This window comes from Rissa tridactyla, chromosome 1 (genome assembly GCF_028500815.1).
Source record: "Rissa tridactyla isolate bRisTri1 chromosome 1, bRisTri1.patW.cur.20221130, whole genome shotgun sequence".
Classification (NCBI taxonomy): Eukaryota; Metazoa; Chordata; class Aves; order Charadriiformes; family Laridae; genus Rissa; species Rissa tridactyla.
The window spans coordinates 8,206,687-8,226,155 of NC_071466.1; the positions used below are offsets into that span (position 1 = coordinate 8,206,687).

At 54.2% G+C, this 19,469-nt stretch overlaps 1 protein-coding gene across 2 annotated transcripts; it reads left to right on the forward strand.

Annotated features, from left to right (window-relative positions):
* The first annotated feature begins 2,622 nt into the window (after positions 1 to 2,622).
* Positions 2,623 to 14,560, forward strand: P2RY2 (purinergic receptor P2Y2). 2 transcript variants are annotated; one of them, XM_054188906.1, is made up of 3 exons: positions 2,623 to 2,834; positions 6,936 to 7,334; positions 11,011 to 14,560. In XM_054188906.1, the coding sequence occupies exon 3, from the start codon at positions 11,015 to 11,017 to the stop codon at positions 12,089 to 12,091; it is 1,077 nt and encodes a 358-aa protein (XP_054044881.1). In that variant the 5' UTR covers positions 2,623 to 2,834; positions 6,936 to 7,334; positions 11,011 to 11,014; the 3' UTR covers positions 12,092 to 14,560. The 2 variants fall into 2 exon arrangements, with proteins under 2 accessions (XP_054044881.1, XP_054044880.1); XM_054188905.1 differs by lacking the exon at positions 6,936 to 7,334 and having other exon boundaries at positions 2,625 to 2,834.
* The last annotated feature ends 4,909 nt before the right edge of the window (positions 14,561 to 19,469 follow it).

The window sequence follows — 19,469 nt, forward strand, 5'->3', positions numbered from 1 at the left end:
TCCGTGCCAGACGTTCATATCCGCCTCGCACTGGCTAATGCCTCCTTAGCCGGCTGCCACTTTCTGCTTTTGAATAATAGATGGCATCGCTGCCCATCTCCTCCTCCCTCAGGGTCTTTATGGTTGCCCCCAGACATATCCAGGGCATCCAAGGAGCCCCCACGTGAAATCAGATCCAGCTGCAGAATCTGGCTTACGCCCACGGACACAGATTGGGAATACACGGAGGAGAGTTGGGGCTCGCTCTGCACTCACGGCGGTGGAAAACAACTGGGCCACCTGTGCGTGATTCAATGGGGCTTGTTCTCCAGCCTCATCCTGCCCGAGAAATCCTCCAGCCCTCCCCAGATTTGAAGGGTTTTCAGTCCAGGTGAGCAAGACCCACTGGGGAGGTAGGGTTGAACCTGGTCACTGCTTCATTTGGGCATGAAACATCCAGCAGGCTACAAAGGCGGTGGTGGTCATCCATAGCTTCTTAGGAGGCCGTGTTGTGCCAGGACTCAGTGGGGCCAGACCCCAGAGCATCTCTGTAGGGTGTGGGGGGATACGGGGGATACAACGCCGCAGCTCACACCCACAGCACCCAAACCTAATGTATTTCCTAGAAATTTAGGGCAGGCTACAAAGCCAGTGGTGGTCCTCCAAAAGTGCAGGAGAAGCTCCTTGGGAGGCTGCGTTGTGCCAGGACAAACCCCAGAGCACCTCCATAGCATGTCTGGGGCATGTGGCAGATACAACCCCCCGGCTCATACCCAAACTCATGAGGGACTTCTCTTTCATGGTATGGTCCAGTTTGCCCTTAGGGTTCTCTAGATGTTTTACATCCCAGTAGAGGAATTTTAACAGGTCTGCTACCCTCTGCAGGAGATGGACACCTATTTGTGGTTGAACTCAGGCCCCAGGAGCTCACAGGAGAAGACATGGCAAGGAAGAACACCTCAAGCAAACTTTCTGCTATGTCCTCCTGGCTTCAGCAACCTTTTCCCTGGATGAAAAGTCCCAGCATTGAGATGCAAGAGGTGCAGCACCCACTTTGCCAAGGGTTTACCTGTATCCCCAAGGAAGAAGCATTTTGCTGGCACGTGGTTCCCTGGAAAATAAGAGTGGAGTTGCAACGAATCAGACCCCCAAAATTACTCTTGTCAAAAATAAATTCCCCCACCCCAGAGAGTTCATGGCGATGCAGCTGGTTTTGACTTGACAGATCACTGACTGATGGATGGGAACTGGTCCTGAGAGCTAAAATTAGAGCCAAAACTGGCTTCAAAGTCCCTTTACCATGTTATGTCCCCGATCCCTCTGCTTCCCTTGGAAATGAAGCTGGCTTGCAGTGAGAGATGTGCTGCGGGGCGCCACCTGAGATGCATTGGTAACCACCCTGGGGTAGGATGGGGCAGAGTTTGGTGTCACCCACAGTGGGACAGGGTCCCACATCATGGTGGCTGTGGCCGAAGACCCAAACAGGGCGCATCCAGCTGGTTCAGAGGCATTTTTTCCCCTCCAGAGCTCATCCTGAGACCCCCTTAGCCCTGGGTGTCTGCTCCATGCCCCAGGTACAGGACTATGGGCCCTGCTCCATGCCCCAGGTACGGGACTATGGGCCCTGCCCCAGGCAGGGTCCTGTACCGGGGCACCCTGGGATGCAGGGGTGGGTCACCAGGGCACTCCCAGGGGGAGGCAGCTCTCTGGGCACCCTAGGGCCGCTGCGGATGGGGGGAGGTCGGATGCAGAGGGGGGGACTGGCCACAGCCCTGGGCAGGTGGGATCCAGCCCTGGTCCTAGCCCTGATCCCAACCGTGGTCCCATCCCCTGAGGGGGGGCTCCTGCCCCCTCCCACCCATGTGCCCATCCTTGGAGGGAGGGCTCCTGTCTGAGCATCAGTCCTGATTCCAGCTCCGGTTCCATCTCCTGGGGGAAAGGGGAGAGCGGACAGTCTCTAGTCCCAGTCCCAGTGCCCGAAGGGGAAAGTCCGGTCCCCAGTTCCATTCCTGATTCCATCCATGGTCCCATCCCTGGAGGGGGGACTCCTGTCCTGGCCCTAACCCCGGTCCCATCCCCGGTTCTATCCATGCTCCCATCCCCGCAGGGAAAGGGGGAAGCAGTCGGGCTTCTGTCCTGGTGCCAGCCGTGATCCCATCCCCGAAGGGGGGGGTGCTCCTCCCCCAATCCCTCCCATGTTCCCACCCTTGGAGGGGCAGCTCCTGTCCGAGCATCAGCCCCAGGCCCAGCCCTGATCCCATCCGTGGTCCCATCCCCGGAGGGGGGAGCTCCCGTCCTGGCCCTAACCCCGGTCCCATCCCCGGAGGGGGGGACTCATGCCCTAACCTCAGTCGCATCTGTGGTCCCATCTCCGGAGCGGGGGGAGGGTCCTGTCCTAGCCCTAATCCCGGTCCCATCCCGGTTCTATCCATGCTCCCACCCCCGGCGGGTGGAAAGCGGGGGAGCCGTCGCTCTCCTGTCCCGGTCCCAGCGCCGGCCCCAGCCCCGGGAGATGGGTGTCTGGCCCCGGTCCCAGCCCTGATCCCATCCCCGGAGGCGGGGGGGAGTCTTGTCCCGATTCCCTCTCCCTCGGGGCGGGGAGGCGGTCCCAGCTCCGGTCCCAACCCCGGGGAGGGCGGTGCGGTCCCGGTCCTGCCCCGCTCCTGCCCCGCTCCCAGCCTCGGGGAGGGCGGTGCGGCCCCGCGGCCGGCCCCCGTCCCGCAGCCCGGCTCACACGCGGCGGGCCCGGGCCCGGGGGCGGGGAAGGACCGAACCTCGGGCATGGAGCTGCCTCCGCCGCCCGCCTGAACCGAGCGGGGCCGTCGGCACGGAGCCACCCGGCTCGGCATCGCCCGGTGAGCGGGGCCGCATCCAGCCGGGGGGTGCGGGAGGGGGGGGTTGGGGGGGGGGGTGCGTGTCCTGCCCACGCAGGAGGGTGTGCGACAGTGTGGGACGGGGAGGGGTGTGTGTGTGTGACCCCCGGGGTGCGGGTGGGCACATGGGTGGGGGGGACACGCAAGGACCCCTGGGCGCACACACGGGTGGGGGGGACACGCACAGACACACGCACATGGTGGGGGGGCACGCACGGACCCCTGGGCACACACAAACACTGCACACGGGTGGGGGGGACACGCACTTGGTTGGGAGGGGACACACAGACCCCTGTGCACACATGCACATGGGTGGGGGGGACACTCACTGACCCCTGTGCGCGCACACACACACAAGCATGGGTGGGGGGGACACGCATGGACCCCTCCGTGCGCGCGTGCACACACACACGCACACGGGTGGGGTGGCACTTGCTGCTGGGCGGGTGACATGGGTGACACAGGGTCCCCATGCACCCAACGCAGGGAGCGGGCCGCTGCAAGGGCAGAGCTGACCCCCGATTCTCCTCCTGGCTATGGGGGCAGCTCACACCCCACGTACTGTGACTAAAACTGCCCCAAAACCCCCAAACTGACCCAAAGACAGGGTGGGCAGGGCAGTGGCGGGCAGCGAGCTGCTGGCATGGGCTGGTGCTGGCATGAACGGTGGAAGCCGGGCACTCGAGGAAGCCGCCTGGGCTCCCTTTGCTCCTCTTTGCCTGAATTACTTGATTGTTTGTGCATTAATTCCCAATAATCTCTTTTGCCGCTCGGTTTCTTCCTTCCCGGGGGGAATTCGCTGGCTGTTTATCAGGGGTTTCCTGTACACACCTCTGGTAAAAGCCGTGGAGCTGCCTCCTTGGTTTACTCCAGCTTGTGTTTTTCCACCTCTTTGCATGCTGCAGTCCCTGTGTCATTTATTTTGGGATGTTTTAATTTGCACTGGGATCGGTGAGACTCTGCTTTCAAACCCTTGGACTCCTCCTAACCCCCAAACCCCCTTCCTCCCCGGAGCTGGGCGTGGGGTAGCATCTCTGTGGGAGCAACTTCAAGGGCGAAATGTCTTATTTCTCTTTCTGCTCCACTTTTCTTATCGGCTTATTGCAAAACCCATTTGGCAACCCGCTCTGCCTTCCTGTGTGGGAGGAGGGGGAGCAGCAAACCCCGCTCCCGGGGGGCTGCCGGTGCATGTGCCCCAAATTCCTCTTCCTCATTTATACCCAACCAAAGGGAACTTTGGCCTTCGTCCTCGGTGGCCGATGGGCTAAGGAGCTTCGGAGTCAAGGAGGAGACCCCTAAAATACTGCTGAGTCCTGGAGCTCAGCCGCATCCCGGGGCTTAGTGGATTATAAAACCCCGAGAAGTATTTTTGACTTATCCTGGCACCGAGTGGCTTTACCCCGTCTCTGCCCGATGTGATTTTTATCTCCGGTTATTGACATAAAGCCAAAGCCATGAATAGTTCGCTGGCAGCGGAGCGTGCTGCCGGCCACGCCGTCGTCCCTCCTCAACGCTGATCATCACCCATTAGAGCCTTAACGGGAACCGGTCCATGAAGCAAAGAGCCTTTTGCTCCCACGGGATGCAAATTATTCCCCAAAGTCCACCCTGCGTGGGTTTTGGTGCAGCTTTGCCTTTGCTGTAACTGCCGGTGTCATGGTGGAGCCCGATAATTGTGTTATCCCTGCTCTCGGATGCTGGTTATCTCCCGGAAGGGCAGCGTGCGTTTGGTTTTGCCGGGGGTTGTTGTGGCGGTGGTGGCTGATTCCCTTGATTTGGGCAGGAAGCTCTTTGGGCTCTGTGGAAACATCATTTTTTTTCCCAGATACGGGGCTTGTAGGGTAAAACGGAGTTCCCAAAAGCAGGCGATCAGACAGAAACCGATCCCACACTCTTCTCCCGCTCCGACCATCGTGTCCTCCGGTGAGCACCACAAAATCTTGGAGGGCAGAACCAACGTCAAATTCCTGGTGTAAAAAACAGCACCAGGCTACACTGTATCCCCAGGAAGCCTAAAGGATGTGAGCGCCCCATTTTCCCCCTGCAATAAATAAAACTCAGGGTTTAGAGGCTCAAAGAGGATGTCATCTGCCCTCAACACCTCCGGGATGCTGCAAGGTCTCCCGGAGGGGAGGTGATGTTGGGATGCAGGGGGAAAATACACAGGGAGCATCACTTTTGCAGTAGGTGGAAGGGAAATGTTAGATCTGGCAATGAAGGGATTAAATATTGGCCAGGGTGATATTTGTTTCCAGCAGGATCCATCCCCGGAGACCTGCCGTGCTGGGAACTCAGTCCGGTTCAACGGAACGAAGGCGGCTTTAATTACACAGGATTGCCGGCACCGATGGGTTTAGTGCTTTTATCTAATTCACCCTAAAGCCACAGCTTTGGTTAATCCGGATTGACTTCCCATGGTGTGGACGAAAGCGGGAGGTTTTGGTAGCGCCTGGGAAGCGGAGGCTCAAAGGGAGACTGATTCAGGGAGGAATTCAGGGAGTTTCTTGGGGAAATCCAGAAATTCCCAGAAAAAGTCATTTGTAAGTCATTATATATTTTATCCAAACTCATACTCCCCTTTTTAGCTCGGGTCAAGTGGCTGAAAAGCCCTCTAGGAAACCGGAACTCCCCCCAAAAATACTTTTCAGGGAGAAAACAAATTTAACTCTGCTACTTCTCAGCCTGGGGGTGGGGACGAGGGGAAACTGAGGCACGGGGACGCTTTGGTGGAGCAGCTTTGTTTTTGCCAGCCGGAGTGGAGCCACCAATGCCCTCTAATGTGCATTTTTGGGGAAAAAAAAAGTAGCAACATGGATTCTTTGCAAGCTCATTTTTGGGAGGAATGAGAGTTTCTGGCTATGGATGGGGTAAGGGGTAGGTCAGATCCGTGGGGAATAAAAGAGGGGGCATTGCCTGGGGCTCCGGGCAGGGAGGTGGATGAAGCCACTTAAGCGGTTTAAACCTTGCTTTTGAGTATCTTGGAGGTGTCTTGCCTTGGGATCTCTGGAGAGAAGCGCCGGGGAGCGATACGGAGGGTGGGACCAGGACAGCTGGGGATGTCCTCAGCCCACACTGGTGGCCGGAGCCAGCCCGGAGGAGAAAGGCGCTGAAGGTCACGGCAGCAGAAAGGAGCCAAATGAAAAGGGCAGATGAAAACCAGGGAGGTTGACCGGGCTCGAATTTCAGCCCGGTCCCATCTCACGTCTCCCAACCAAACAGGCTTGGGAGCATCCGAATGCGCCGCCTGTTTGCTTTTGGTGGCAACGGGTTTCAACCACGGTCCCAACGGGGAGAAAAACGATGCCAGGTCGTTCGCTTCCCAGCGTCTCGAGTAGTTCCTGAGCCGGAGCGAGGATTTTGATGAGTCCGCTAAATGCCTATAAATTAGGGCAGGGAAAACACCCACGCTCTCCTTGTGTCTCTTGCAAAGGAGGCGGTGGGGAAGATGCAGTAAATGGATCGTGGTTTCGACCTCTGGCGTAAAACGACGGGAGCTGCGGTCGCAGTCGGTGCATCTGCGCCGCCTGGGTTTGATTTCCCAGGGCTTCACACCAGCAGAACGAAGGGCTGCGTCTGTGAGGTCCTGCCAGTAAATTAACCCACATTAATTATTTGGGAAGGTCAATTAAATCTCATCAAGGCCCCCCACCCCCCACCCCGGGAAACGCATTCATCGCAGCCGCGATTTGGTCGCGCTTTGTTTGCTTGCGTGACTTGGCTTCTGCTGGCAGGTTCCCAAGCGCGAAACACGGCGGGATGGATGGTGAGCGCTGGGATGGCACCAGGAATGCTGAAAAGTGGGTCAGAAAACAGGATTAAAGCCCTTTACTTGGTGATTCAGCACCCGACCCACCGTCCCTGGGTGCTGCACGTCCTTCAGCTGCCCGTGACCTTCTCCGATGACAGCCCCCTCCTTCCCCACGTTGACTCATCTCAATATCCCCGGCCCAGCTGTGGTAGATACCGTTACGGGAGCATTTTGGGATGCTGACATCACATGCACATGCCTGTGGGTATATATTTTGGAGGGCACGTGGCTGCCAGGATTGCAACACTGATCTGCCTGGCCTCCTCTCCTCACAGGGCTCCTCTCCTGTGCTGCCTTCATCCACTACAGCTGATGGTACCTGTTTTCTGGGGAAAAAAATCCCATGTCCCATGGGATAAACAGGTCCAAGGCCACACTGCAAAGAGAAAGGTGGTCCAGCCGTTGCAACCAGGTTCATCCAGACCCAACAAGTGGTCTAGTATGCAGGAGGCTGGTTGGAGAAATGCCCTTGCTGTGTACCAGTGGCTGGAGGGCACCTAAAAAGCTGTGCATGGTCACCTGTGTTCAACACCAGGAAAACGGTGGACGAGAAGCTCAACATGAGCCGGCGATGTGCACTTGCAGCCCAGAAAGCCAACTGCAGCCCGGGCTGCATCAAAAGAAGCGTGGGCAGCAGGTTGGGGGAGGTGATTCTGCCCCTCTACGCTGCTCTGGTGAGACCCCACCTGGAGCACTGCATCCAGCTCTGGAGTCCTCAGCACAAGAAGGATGTGGACCTGTTGGAACAGGTCCATTGGAGGGCCACGAAGATGATCCAAGGGCTGGAGCCCCTCTTCTGTGAAGACAGGCTGAGAGAGTTGGGGGTGTTCAGCCTGGAGAAGAGAAGGCTCCGGGGAGACCTTAGAGCCCCTTCCAGTCCCTAAAGGGGCCTACAGGAAGGATGGGGAGGGACTCTGGATGAGGGAGTGTAATGATAGGACATGGGGTAACGGCCTCAAACTGAAAGAGGGGAGATTTAGATTGGATCTCAGGAAGAAATTCTTGGCTGTGAGGGTGGTGAGCCCCTGGCCCAGGTTGCCCAGGGAAGTTGTGGCTGCCCCATCCCTGGAGGGGTTCAAGGCCAGGCTGGACGGGGCTTGGAGCAACCTGGTCTAGTGGGAGGTGTCCCTGCCCAGGGCAGGGGGTTGGAACTAGATGATCTTTAAGGTCCCTTCCAACCCAAACCGTTCTGTGATTCTATGAAAAAAACCTCCTGCTGTGACCCTGGGAAGGGCCAGGAGAGCCATTGAAGCAGATGCAGGTGGTCCTCACCAAAGCATCGTGGTGGGCTTGCTTTTGGTAGTCATAGAAGTATTTATCCTGTTCGGTATCCTCAGGGATCGCTGTTGCTTTCTCCCTCCCAGTTGTCCCCGCCGGGGGCTCGATGCGTCACTGTGAGAGCTGGCATTCGTGCCATTTGGCCCGTAGGCAGAGGAAAGGGCAGCTGCCAGCTTTTGTGCCTTCGCACGCCTTGGCTGGCCGTGTCATCTCCGTCTGGCTCCCTGCGGATGCAACGCATCCAGGGGCGAGGGGGTGGACTGCGGCCACGGCCCTGACAGACACAGCAAGTTTTGTCCTAGGGATTCTGGGCCAAAGTACGGAAAAAAAGAAAGGCTTTTGCATTTCCAGAAGGAAAAGGAGGGAGAGCACGATGACAAGGACAAGGCTGCCTTGTGAGCAGGGTTTTGTCTCTGTGATTACCCTGTTCAAGCCAACCAGCCCTGTTTGCTCCTTGTCCTGGAGATGTGCGACTTGGCACATCCGTGGTTGCGGAATGGCCTGGGGCAGCCCGTGCTGCCCCGCACGCTGGAGGAGATTCCCCACCCTGACTTATGGATGGGTTTGAAATGCCTTGTTAGGTTTTCTAGCTGGGGTTGCAGGAGCCTATGGGAAGGTGGGCTGAAAGATGGGGTGATCCTGCCCCCATTGGTGCTCCAGAGCTGGGTGATGGATTGCGCGCAGGGGACAGAGGGGATGCAGACGTAGAGGCATGGAGAAACCACGTGCAAGGCTGAAGTCTCTGGAGCTCTGTAACCGTTCCCTATTCCTTTTAGGGCACCTTGTGTGGCTTTTCTTGGTCATGGTGGCCTGTCCGACCCGTTTAATCAGCTGCCAGGTCTGCGGGCAACCTCTGTCTCATTGACCACAGATCTGCAAAGCTCAGACAGAAGGCAGAAGTTGAGGAGAAGCACAGCTGGAAAGTATTTTACCATCTGCCCAAGCACTGTCAACCCTCTCCTTCCGCAGGGACAAACCTTATTGCCAAGGGCTTGAGGGAAGCAGGATGAAGGGTGATGGGACCAAAGCTGAACTGGCTGCAGGAAAAGCAAAACCCCGGGGTAGGGACAGAGTGAGATGGGTCCTGGTTCCTCATGTTCATCGCAGAGCAGTTCCCAAAATTATATTTGGGTTTTTGCAGATGTTGCAGATTAGTCAGGGTGTGAGCGTGCGTGTGGTTTCTGCCCACGCCCTTGGGAAGCGTGAGCCTTGGCCAGCACTGCTTGTGGTCTGCTCTGAGAGCAAAAGCAGTGAAATGGGGGGAACATGAGGGGAACATCAGTGGGGATCGTGTCCATGCCACATCTGGTCAGGTTGTTTGATCCAGTCCCTGGAGCAAGGGCTGGAATTATCCCCATGTGGTGGGCTGGAGGCATCACTTCACCCCTTCTCCATTGACTGTGAGTTGTCAAGGTGCTTTTTAATGCCATAGGCCTTCACTTTGGTGAGAGATCATCCAGGTTGGCAGCTTCTAGGAGACTTTCATTGCCTCCTTCCCTGCAGAAGCTGGATTGGAGGTAGGGGCAGGAGAGCTGTGGGTCAGAACGGTGCTCGTTTGCAAGAAAGGGCACATCCATGCCGTCCCACAGCATGGTGGCACCAGGTTAGCGCTGAACCATTTAGCCAAGAAGGCTGGTATTGCACTTTTCCACCCAATATCATGATGAGATTTGGGTCAGGGCACATCCCACATCCTCATTCAAAGGGCACCTTTACCCAAACCTTTTCTCCTGCAGTTGCTCCTGGTCTCTGAGCTCCTGTGCTGGATTCATCTCCCTGTAGCCCCGTTTCCGCGGGCTCCCCGTGACAGGGAGCAGCAGCACTGGGCTCAGCATGTTCCATCCCCTGAGATCAAACTGGCTTGTTTTACGGGAAGGGAGGCCAATGCATTTTTATTTGATTCCTGGCTGATGGGCTTGCTGAGCGATCATGTGTCAGCTGGGTCGTGGGCTGTCCCCGATGCACAAAAGGGCCCTTGTCTCTCCTGATACAGAGAGTGCCAGACTCGGCGTGTCTGCGGAGACTCTTTCGAGTCCATTTTTCTCGTCTCAGCTGGTCATTCCCATGCAAAAACCGGCTTTGCACAAGCACGGGCAAACTTTCTGGTGGTGGTGATACTGGAGGAGCAGGTCTCAAGGCCAGGAAGCAGGACGAGCGAGGTGGCCACCATCAGCCCAACCCAAGAAAAACCCTTGGCATTAAAACCCCAGCAGCAGCACCAAACCCTGTCAGAGCCCCTGTGGTGGAGAGCATGCTCTCTTTGGCAAAGTTTGGTTACCTTGGGGTAATCAAAGGGGCCTCCTGATGTTGTGGTGATGTTTGCTCTGCAAGAAGGAGCTGAGGACCTCTGAAATCAGAGCCTTGCCAGTGACGGGGATTGCTTGCGGAAGGGCACAGTTCCCTTTTCTTGCCTATTCTGCCTGGGGTTTGGTAGGACCCACCTTTCATGGTGCTTGGCTGAGTCGCTTCTCATGGATGGTTAAGCACAGAGTGGAGCATCTTTGCTGTTCTGTAGCACAGGAGACCAAATTTCTGCATGAACATGGTGGGAAGGGTGGACTGGGGCATTGAGCTGGGCTGCAGGAAGCCTGAGCTGGACTCCTAGATTTGGGACCTGGGGTTTGTTGGTTACTTTAGAGCAGCTTGGTTCCTCCTGTGGGCTCCAGGTGCAAAATGAGGATAAATAAAACTCCCCTTATCTGCTCGACCGTAAGCCCTCCATGCTAGGTACTACCTCACTTGTGTTAATGCCCAACGCAATGAAGCGTTGGAGATGCCATGTGCTGGCAGGAGGCCCGCACTGACACCTTTCGAGTCATTGTCACCCGTACTGAGATGGCACTGCCTGCCAGACAGCACGCCATGCTTGCAGGTGGCTTTTGGATAGACACAGATAAGCGTTGATGGCAACCTTGACGGGAGGAGAAGGGAAGGGTGCAAATATGGTAGTGATGACAGCATAGACCCCACAACGTGTCGTAGCACTGCGGCACTGGGGTTTTCTCATCTAACCCACCTCTTCCAGGGACTCCTCATCTCCATGTCCTTACAGCCTCTTTGCTTTCCCCCCAGGGCGATGGCAAACCTAACGACTCCTCCAGCCTGGACCAGAGTCATCAATAGTTCCTTGAACCCAGACGGCACAGGAGACAATGCCTACAAGTGCATATTTGATGAGGACTTCAAGTACGTCCTACTGCCCGTCTCCTACGGCATTGTGTGCGTGGTGGGGCTCTTTCTCAACCTGTTGGCCCTCTACGCCTTCATCTTCAGGATCAAGACCTGGAACGCCTCCACCACGTACATGTTCAACCTGGCCGTGTCTGACACGCTCTACGTGGTCTCACTGCCCCTCCTGGTGTATTATTATGCCATGGGGGACAACTGGCCCTTCAGCGTGGGCTTGTGTAAGATAGTTCGCTTCTTGTTTTACACCAACCTCTACTGCAGCATCCTGTTCCTCCTCTGCATCAGCATCCATCGATTCCTGGGCATCTGCTTCCCGCTGAAGTCGCTGCAGTGGGGACACGTTCGCTACGCCCGAAGGGTGTCAGTCATCGTGTGGGTGGTGACTGTCGTGTGCCAGTCACCCGTGCTGTTCTTCGTCACCACCAGCATGAAGCGTGACACCATCACCTGCCACGACACATCCAGCAAGGACCTCTTTGGCGAGTTTGTCATTTACAGTTCAGTGATGCTGGTGCTGCTCTTCTGCATCCCTTTCCTCATCATCATCATCTGCTACTGCCTAATGGCCCGGAGGCTGCTGCAGCCAACACGGGGGATCTCCCGGCTGTCCCGATCCAAAAAGAAGTCAGTCAAGATGATAATCATCGTCTTGGTGGTCTTCATTGTTTGTTTTCTTCCTTTCCATGTCACTCGTACTTTGTACTACTCCTTCCGGAGCTGGGACTTCAACTGTCAGACCCTCAATGCCATCAATTTAGCCTACAAGGTGACCCGTCCCCTAGCTAGCACCAACAGCTGCTTGGATCCCATTTTGTATTTCTTAGCAGGACAACGATTTATGAAGTTTGCAGGCAACAAAATGCCAGGGAAGCCTCAAAATGAAGTGGCACTGGGAATCGTGCCCAACAGTCACCTGGGAACCAGTAACGACACAAGCACGTTATCCAAGGATGTGAAATCCTAGCTCTGCTCTGGCATGGCCAGCACCGTCTCCGCGATGGAAGGGTTTATCCCAGGTGTGAAGGGAGGTCAGGATGCTTCAGGGTCTGAGGATTTTGGTGTTTGCAGTGCCTTGGCTTGCCCCCACTTCAGCATGGTCCGTGTTAAATGCACTCCTCTGCTTGTTGCTTTCAAACATATTTCTTCAGGAAGATGCTGCTGTGGTTGTACACACAAAGCCCGTATCTCTGCCTCTTCATCCAAGCCTGCCTCTCTGTTCGATGCTGAATGGCATCTCTCCACCAGGAGGCTGGGTGACCTCTATCATGGTGGCCAAATCTGTTAAAAAAAACAATTGTGCCCTGAATGTCTTCTATCATTTTCTAAAGCAGAAACGTTGTGTGCAAAAGGTCCCCCCTGAAGAAACCCATCTGCCTTCCTCCAGATTCCCTGGCACAGAGTTAGTGAGGGTTTCTCTGGGCCTTGGCAAGGGAGGAAAGGCTTTCGGTCGATGAGGAGTGTCAGCTGTGGCTCTGATAAACAAGTCGATGAAAATGTCAAGCACAAATATCACCCGCAGCGGGAAAGAGTCTCCCACAGCTTTGCATCCCTGAAGAAATGCTCTCCCAGCTTCAAGCCCTGGTCTCCGCTGGCAGAGATGGGAGGGGAGTCCCAGCTCCTGTCCAAGGGCTGGCTTCCCACTAAAAAGGGTGCTGGTGGACCCTCCATCCCACTGGAGTATGCTGGTACCATCCCACTGGAGTTTAGTGGTACCATCAAGCAGGTCCCCTGTAGGTTTCTGCAGTGGAGTCAACATCTTCCAAAAGACCTATTAGTGCTTCCCAACAGCAACGTTCACTCCTGAAAAGCTTTTAGGAGCCCATAGCTTTCCCTCAGCTGTTGATTTTAATAATGATCCCCAGCTTATTAAAATTCAGGGTTAGCTCTCTATGTCTTGTTTTTAACCCCCTTACTAGTGACTCATGTTTCCAGCAAAGAAGCGAAGACTGTTCCTCATCCCCTTGGCTTAGAGCTGCCACATCCTCATTGCTGCTTAGAGGTGACAGCCCTCTGTGACCTTTAGCAGCTTGCTGTGACCCAAAATGCTGCCCAGATGCTGCTGTCTGGTCTCCTCATAATCCCAATAATCCCAGTGCTCCACTGAAGCCAGTCAGCGTAACCCTTACTGACAGTGCGGACCTTCCCTGTGAAATTTGGCTGCACTAAATCCTGGGGTTAGGGAGCCATACCAGTAAACGTGGTGCTAAGCTTTGCCCCGGTCCTGTCTGGTTTTGGCCTTGCATCCCACATCAACCAGGAGAGTTCAAAGTAAACTGGAGAAAATGCCCACAGAACACTCCACCAGAAGGTCCACTTGGTCTTTCTCTATGTAATTGCTGGGTTAAACAGCCGAGAGCCCAGGCCCATCGTTTCCTTGCCCAGTCTTGCCACGAGGATGCTGATTCCTCACCCCAAAAATGAAAATTGCTTGTGCTGCAGCACTGGACGAGTCATATTTTATAAAAGCAGCCCTGGCTCTATTTTAGGATTAGATAAACACTTTTGATCCTGGTTTAGAGCAATTCCTCAGACGACTTCTTAGTTCCTCCCATCCCTCCTTCCTATGAAGTGGCTTGGTGGAGATAAAGACAGGCCGCGATGTAGTCAACCGAGTTCAGCCAAGGACAACTGGGACCATTCGGGGTCAACTGGGAGGTTCTTGTGGTCCCGGCTCAGTGGAGCCATGGTCCCATGGCGGGCTCTTGTACCAACCAACAATGTCATAGCCACAGGAGGCAGAGGAGGGGACTGTCTCAGCTCTGAGCACCATCAGCAAAGAAAAATAGGACATTTGTAGGGTGGTTCATCTCATCCTTGAGTGAACTTTTAGGATAAGGTTGGGTTAAGATAGGAGTTGCATCGTGGCAGCACCTTTTTCTCCTTGTGCCTGGGAAGGAAACTTGGCTTTATGGGGAGGGTCATGGCACGATCACCGGGGCGAGACAAATAATTAGAAGAAATTAATTCAACCGAAGCACTGAACTGGTACAAATGTTACTCCAGGCCAGGTCTTGCCTAGTCTTCCACACTTGCCAAAAAGCAGCGTGAACACCAAGTTACGTGCTCTGAATAATTCAACAAAAGCGTGCTCAAAGTTCACTCCTGCGGTCCTGCTTGGTGATCCCACCTTTCTCTGAGCTGGCATCAGCTGGCTTCAAACCACCGCCTTGGACAACACTGCCAGTCCCATCGAAGGGGTCCCTCCGTGATCCTGATCCTGCACAAGCTAGTGACACTGTTCAGACTGAGAGCGGTTGGAGAGGTACCAACTGGAAATTTATATATAGATACTTTTTTGTTTGTTTGTTTGTAAAAGCACTAACTTATACTAAAAAAAAAAAGTGGGGTTTGTGACAATGACTGTACATTTTTATTTTTGTAACATGCAGACACCTGAGATTTCTTATAGTAAATAAATTTATTTCTACTACGAGCACTCTTCTGCCATCTCCTCTGATGTGTACAAAGAGGGGATACTGGGGATAGAAACTGGGTTGTTGAACCAGTCATAGACATATTTCAAGCTCCAGATACAGCTGTCCACACACGGGCTCCACAGTAGATACCTCCAGCATCTAAACTGCTGCAGGAGTCTATGGAAGAGCTGGTCGCCCCAAGAGGCAGGTCTTCTCATCCTTGGGCAAGGTGGGATGGAGCTGAGGTGGAGAGGGCTGCAGCTCATTGTGGAGGGTTTCACTTTATCTTGTTCCTGTCTCCCCTTTTCCATAAATCCCAGTAGTGCCAGTGCTAATCCCGCATCTTTGCTTCTTAGAGACAGGAAGACCCCGAGGAGCAAGTCAATGGTATCAGAATTTGCTGCAGAGATAGGTTGGAGCATCCTAGTACACCCCCGGATGGTTCCTTATAGCTGGTCAGAGCAAACCTCTGGACCCCAAAAGCCACCGAGCAGGTCTTCAGTCCTGCCTCCAACCTGTCCCCGGTGGGGTGGTGCAGCTCCTTGCAGTGTGTCCCTGGGCATTGCCCTGCAGACCCTTACAGCACTGCCCCGTAACTGCAACAGGCTGACCTGTGACCTCTGATTTACCCCTTCAAGGTCTGGCAAAAATTCAGGTAGGGTAGAAAATGCCCCACGAGAGACCACAGCTCCTGGAGTCCATCTGCCAAGCAAAACCTCCTCTGTGAATCTCCACCTAATGTGTCTCTTGCAGGGGGTTGCTACCACCCATTCTGGAAAAACCCAGGGGCAGAGAGAGCTGTATGGTCCCAGCAGGGCTTTACAGGGGCCAAAAAACCTCTAGCCACACGATGAATTCCATCACCAGTCTTTTTGGTTGTTATCTCCATGGACTTGGTGGATAGCTTCTCCTAGGCCACTCCTGTTGAAGACCAGAAGAAGTTGCTAGATTAAGTATCTGGTTAATGAATCTCTAATTAATCTCCCATCCCATAGAGCATGTTTTTTTCTGCTTCACCCAGCAATTCCTGGAGCCACTATACCAGGAGGTTTCACTCCACGTGTTGGTGTGAAACCTCTTGTTCTCAAAGGCTTCTCACCTTCCTCTACAGATACCAGGAGGAGGTTTCACGAATGTAACCACAGTCCCCATGAAAAAGTACCTATTTTGGTTTCCGTTGCAATTTATCTGCTGCTTGCTTCCCCGCCTGGCTTTTTCTGTGCCTTTCTCTGCCAATATAACGAGTCTTTCAGGGCACACTCATCTCAGTTGATGGATTTATTACAAACTGTGATCAAGTTACTTTGAAATCTGCCTGGCAATAATCTGAGCAGCTCCAGTTCTTTCGCTCTCGTCCCAAGGCTGATTTCTCCAGCCTTCAAATTAGTTTTGTGCCTTTTTGCCGCACCTCATCTGCCAGCAATGTCTTCAAGATGCATTTGGTAAATGCCCACTGCCCTGCAGTGCGGGACGGAGAAGCATTTCATGGTCTCCTGCACCACGGGGGAAAGCTCCGCTTTGGTTTCTCTTTTAAAAAAACTTTCTAGCCCTTGCAGTTGCCAACACATGAAGACTCAAAAGGATAACGCCAAAGAAATAGCTGCAAGCCCCAAAATTGCTGAATTATCAGCCCAAAATACACTCTCTGAAAACCCCCTCTTGATTTTTCAGCGCAGATTTTGGAGTCCCACCCCGGTGTGAATGTCATGGGGATGAAGGGCTCACACGTGAATAGCTTTAGCTTGTGGGTTTTACAGCATCGCACCCAAGCTTTTCCTGCAGGGACTTCTCCGTAGCTCGTGTGAGTCACTCAAACCCAAGAATGAGAATTAAGCAAGACTGATACCCATTGATGGGGAACACAGAGATCACGCGCTTACTTCAGAGAAACAAAAACAAAAAAAAAAACCCAACCCCAAAACCACTTTTTCTAAATGTCTCTCAGGAAGAGAAAGTTAAGAGCACTCAGGGTTTCCTGCCAAGCAAACAAATCTGCCACATGGGCTGGAGGGATGCAGACTTCTCCTAGACCTTCCCAGCACCCAAGTACAGAGCCTTTTCTTCCCAGTCATGTCTTTCTAGGAAGCAGACCCTTAATCTGGCAGAGACAGGTCATGTTGTTACTGTAAGCCACTTGGTACGTCCACTTCTTTTTCAAGTAGTGAGTCCTGGCTTCATTTTCCTTCTGGTTTTCCTCCTTGGGGCTTGATTTTCTAAGGAACAAGACCGTCTGCCCCTCCAAGTCATTTCTGATCTAATTGGCCAACTCAATACGGGGACAAAGTCTCTGCGCCATTGAGCTCCTATGAGTTTCATAGAGAACAGCTCGCCACGTGCAAGAGAAAGAGCCAAGGAGCCCTCATCCAACAGCTCAACCTCTATATTAGACATCAGAGAATCCACACCTACTTCACCCACACTACAGGCTGAGGTGGCTTGGGAAGGTGTCCCTCACGCCATCAATGATGAGCAAGGAAAGGTGACAGATGGTGCCCCAAAGCCATCCAGGAGACTGGTGCTGCGTTCAAACAAAGGGAGGAGATTCCCAAGTCCTGCAAAATAATCCTATTATGGCAGAAATTCCCCAAAATGGATGGGCTAAGGCAGCATTTTCTTTGGAAGAAACCAAACCAGTGGGTGTTTGAAATAACACGCCAATCACCCAACTCTGCGAGGAGTTTATTTTAAGGCTTTCACGGGTTTAATACCAATATTTGCAGACTCCTTGGCAAATAAATGCTCAGGAAAGCCTGAAAGTTTAAAATATCCTTTTTCTTTTTTTTTTTTTAGATTTCTCCCCAGATACCTGCAATTTTAAGCGCTGGCCAAACGCCAACATCTCGGCGCATGTTTTGGGGAGCAGCTGGACTGTCACACTGCAAATGCACACGTGTACACGTGCCTACGCACGCATACACGCGTATTTATGCCCACAAATCCTCCTTCCCGTGCTCCAGGAGAGGAGAAGGGTTTGAGCCCTTGGGCCTGCCCTCCCAGAGGCACGGGAAAGTGTGCGAAACAGCCCTCTGTACCCCAAAACCTCCTAATTTATGCAAGAACGGCAGCTCTTCAAATCCTCCCAGTGAGCTGAAAGCTGCCTGGCTGTGGCTCATCACCCATGAGATGAGCTGCAAGGTCTCAGCTTGGCACTGGAGGCTCCCACCTTTGTAGCAAAGGATGAGATGAAGCAGCCCCCCCCCCAAAAAAAACCCATCCTGACTGTGTGGGTTTTGCAGCCACATGCAGCCGCATTTGATGCTGCTGGTGGTAGAGCGGGAGATCCCACTCCAGGTCCTGCTCCTCTGTTTTCACCACCTGCCATGAAAAGGCATCATGTCATGAGCCCATTTCCAGCCCCCACCCCCAAATCCTGGGGGATCCCTGAGATGCCCTCGAACCACCAAGCTCCCACCCTTGAACTTGCAAAGAAAGGGATGTGAGGTGGGTTCCAGGTGACATCCCAGCTGGTGGGATGACCAGTGAGAGACCTTGGAAGATGGTGGAAGATGCGTGGGAGACTGCAGTCCCCGTAGTGCAAAAACTGATTTCCAACAGGGGAACCCTTTAGCTGAATAAGCTGAACCCTGCTGCAGCAGAGTCCTCTGCTGGTGCTAAGGGGATGTGGCAGCAAGGAGCAAGGGGTCCCCACGTCCACCCCCGGGGGAAAATGGTGTCCCCCACGGGAGCGCTAACAATGCCCTAGGAACACCCTGGGACCACACCAAGGGACGGGAGCATCAGGGTGCCAGCGGTGGGTCCCTGTCCCCATGCCGGGATTTCCACCCAGCCACCTACAGCCACTCAAGGTAGGGTCCTGTTTTTCATCCATGGGACTTTCCAGGGGATGGAGATGTTTTCTATTCACTGTGAAGTTCCCTTCGCATAAGCCGAACCACCGTCTGTGAGACAGCCAGGGAATCAGCCTCTCCTCCCGTGACCTGTGGTTTTGAGGGCAAGGAAAGAGCTTGGTCACCATCTGCCTTTCATCCAGCCACCCAACCACCGCTCCAGCTCCATCCCTGCCTGTAAAGGCTCGATGCTCATTTAACATCCTTCCATCCTTTTCTCATCAAAACGGGGACAAACAGGTTGGAAACTGACTGGCCACCATTGGGAAAGGAGCCCAAGTGCAAGCCCAAGTGCACGGATGGAGATGGAGGCCATTTGAGACCCACATTGGGAAGGACCTTGGTATGTGTCTTTCACGATGGGGATTTACCACCATCTCTGCATTTGGAAATGGGTTTATTTTGGAAGGATGTCCCTGATCAGCCATTCACGTGAGCTGTGAACCTCTCCACACAACCTCATCCATGGCTGGACTGCTGGACCAGTCATCCTGGTCCCCTGAGCACTCCTGCCATGCCATTCGTGAATCTGTGAGCCCAGCACCAGGATGTGGGATGCAAGCCAAGCCCTGGCAGGTGCCTGCAAACCTCCTCTGCTAGGATGCAAGAGGATGCGATGCTTCTCTCAAGACTTTTGTTAGGTGAACAGCTCCACCGCCCCCAGCCGGATGCAGTTCTTCTCCTGCTCCTGCTTCGTGACTGAGCACATTTTTCAGCCTGGCAGCAGGATGAGATGCCACGTGGGTGCCAGAGCAGCCTATCTGCAAATAGGGTGTGGGTGCAATGCCCCGTCACGGTGTCTGTTCCTCATGGCCTGTTGAATGAGTCCATCTAGTCCCAAATGAGCAAACAGGCCTGAGCACCTTGGGATGGGATTGCAAAGCAGGGTCGTAACTCCTGGGGGGCTGCTGGCTCTTCGGTGTGATCCTGTCTCTGCACGCTGCAATTTGCAGGGCCAAGTAGAAATGTTGCAAGGAGGGGAAGGTGCTCGGGGGGTGGCCACATTCGGTTAGCAGAGCTTCAAGTCCTCCGTGGGCAAAGGATTCACCGATCTCAGCTTCTGCACTAGGAGAGAGGG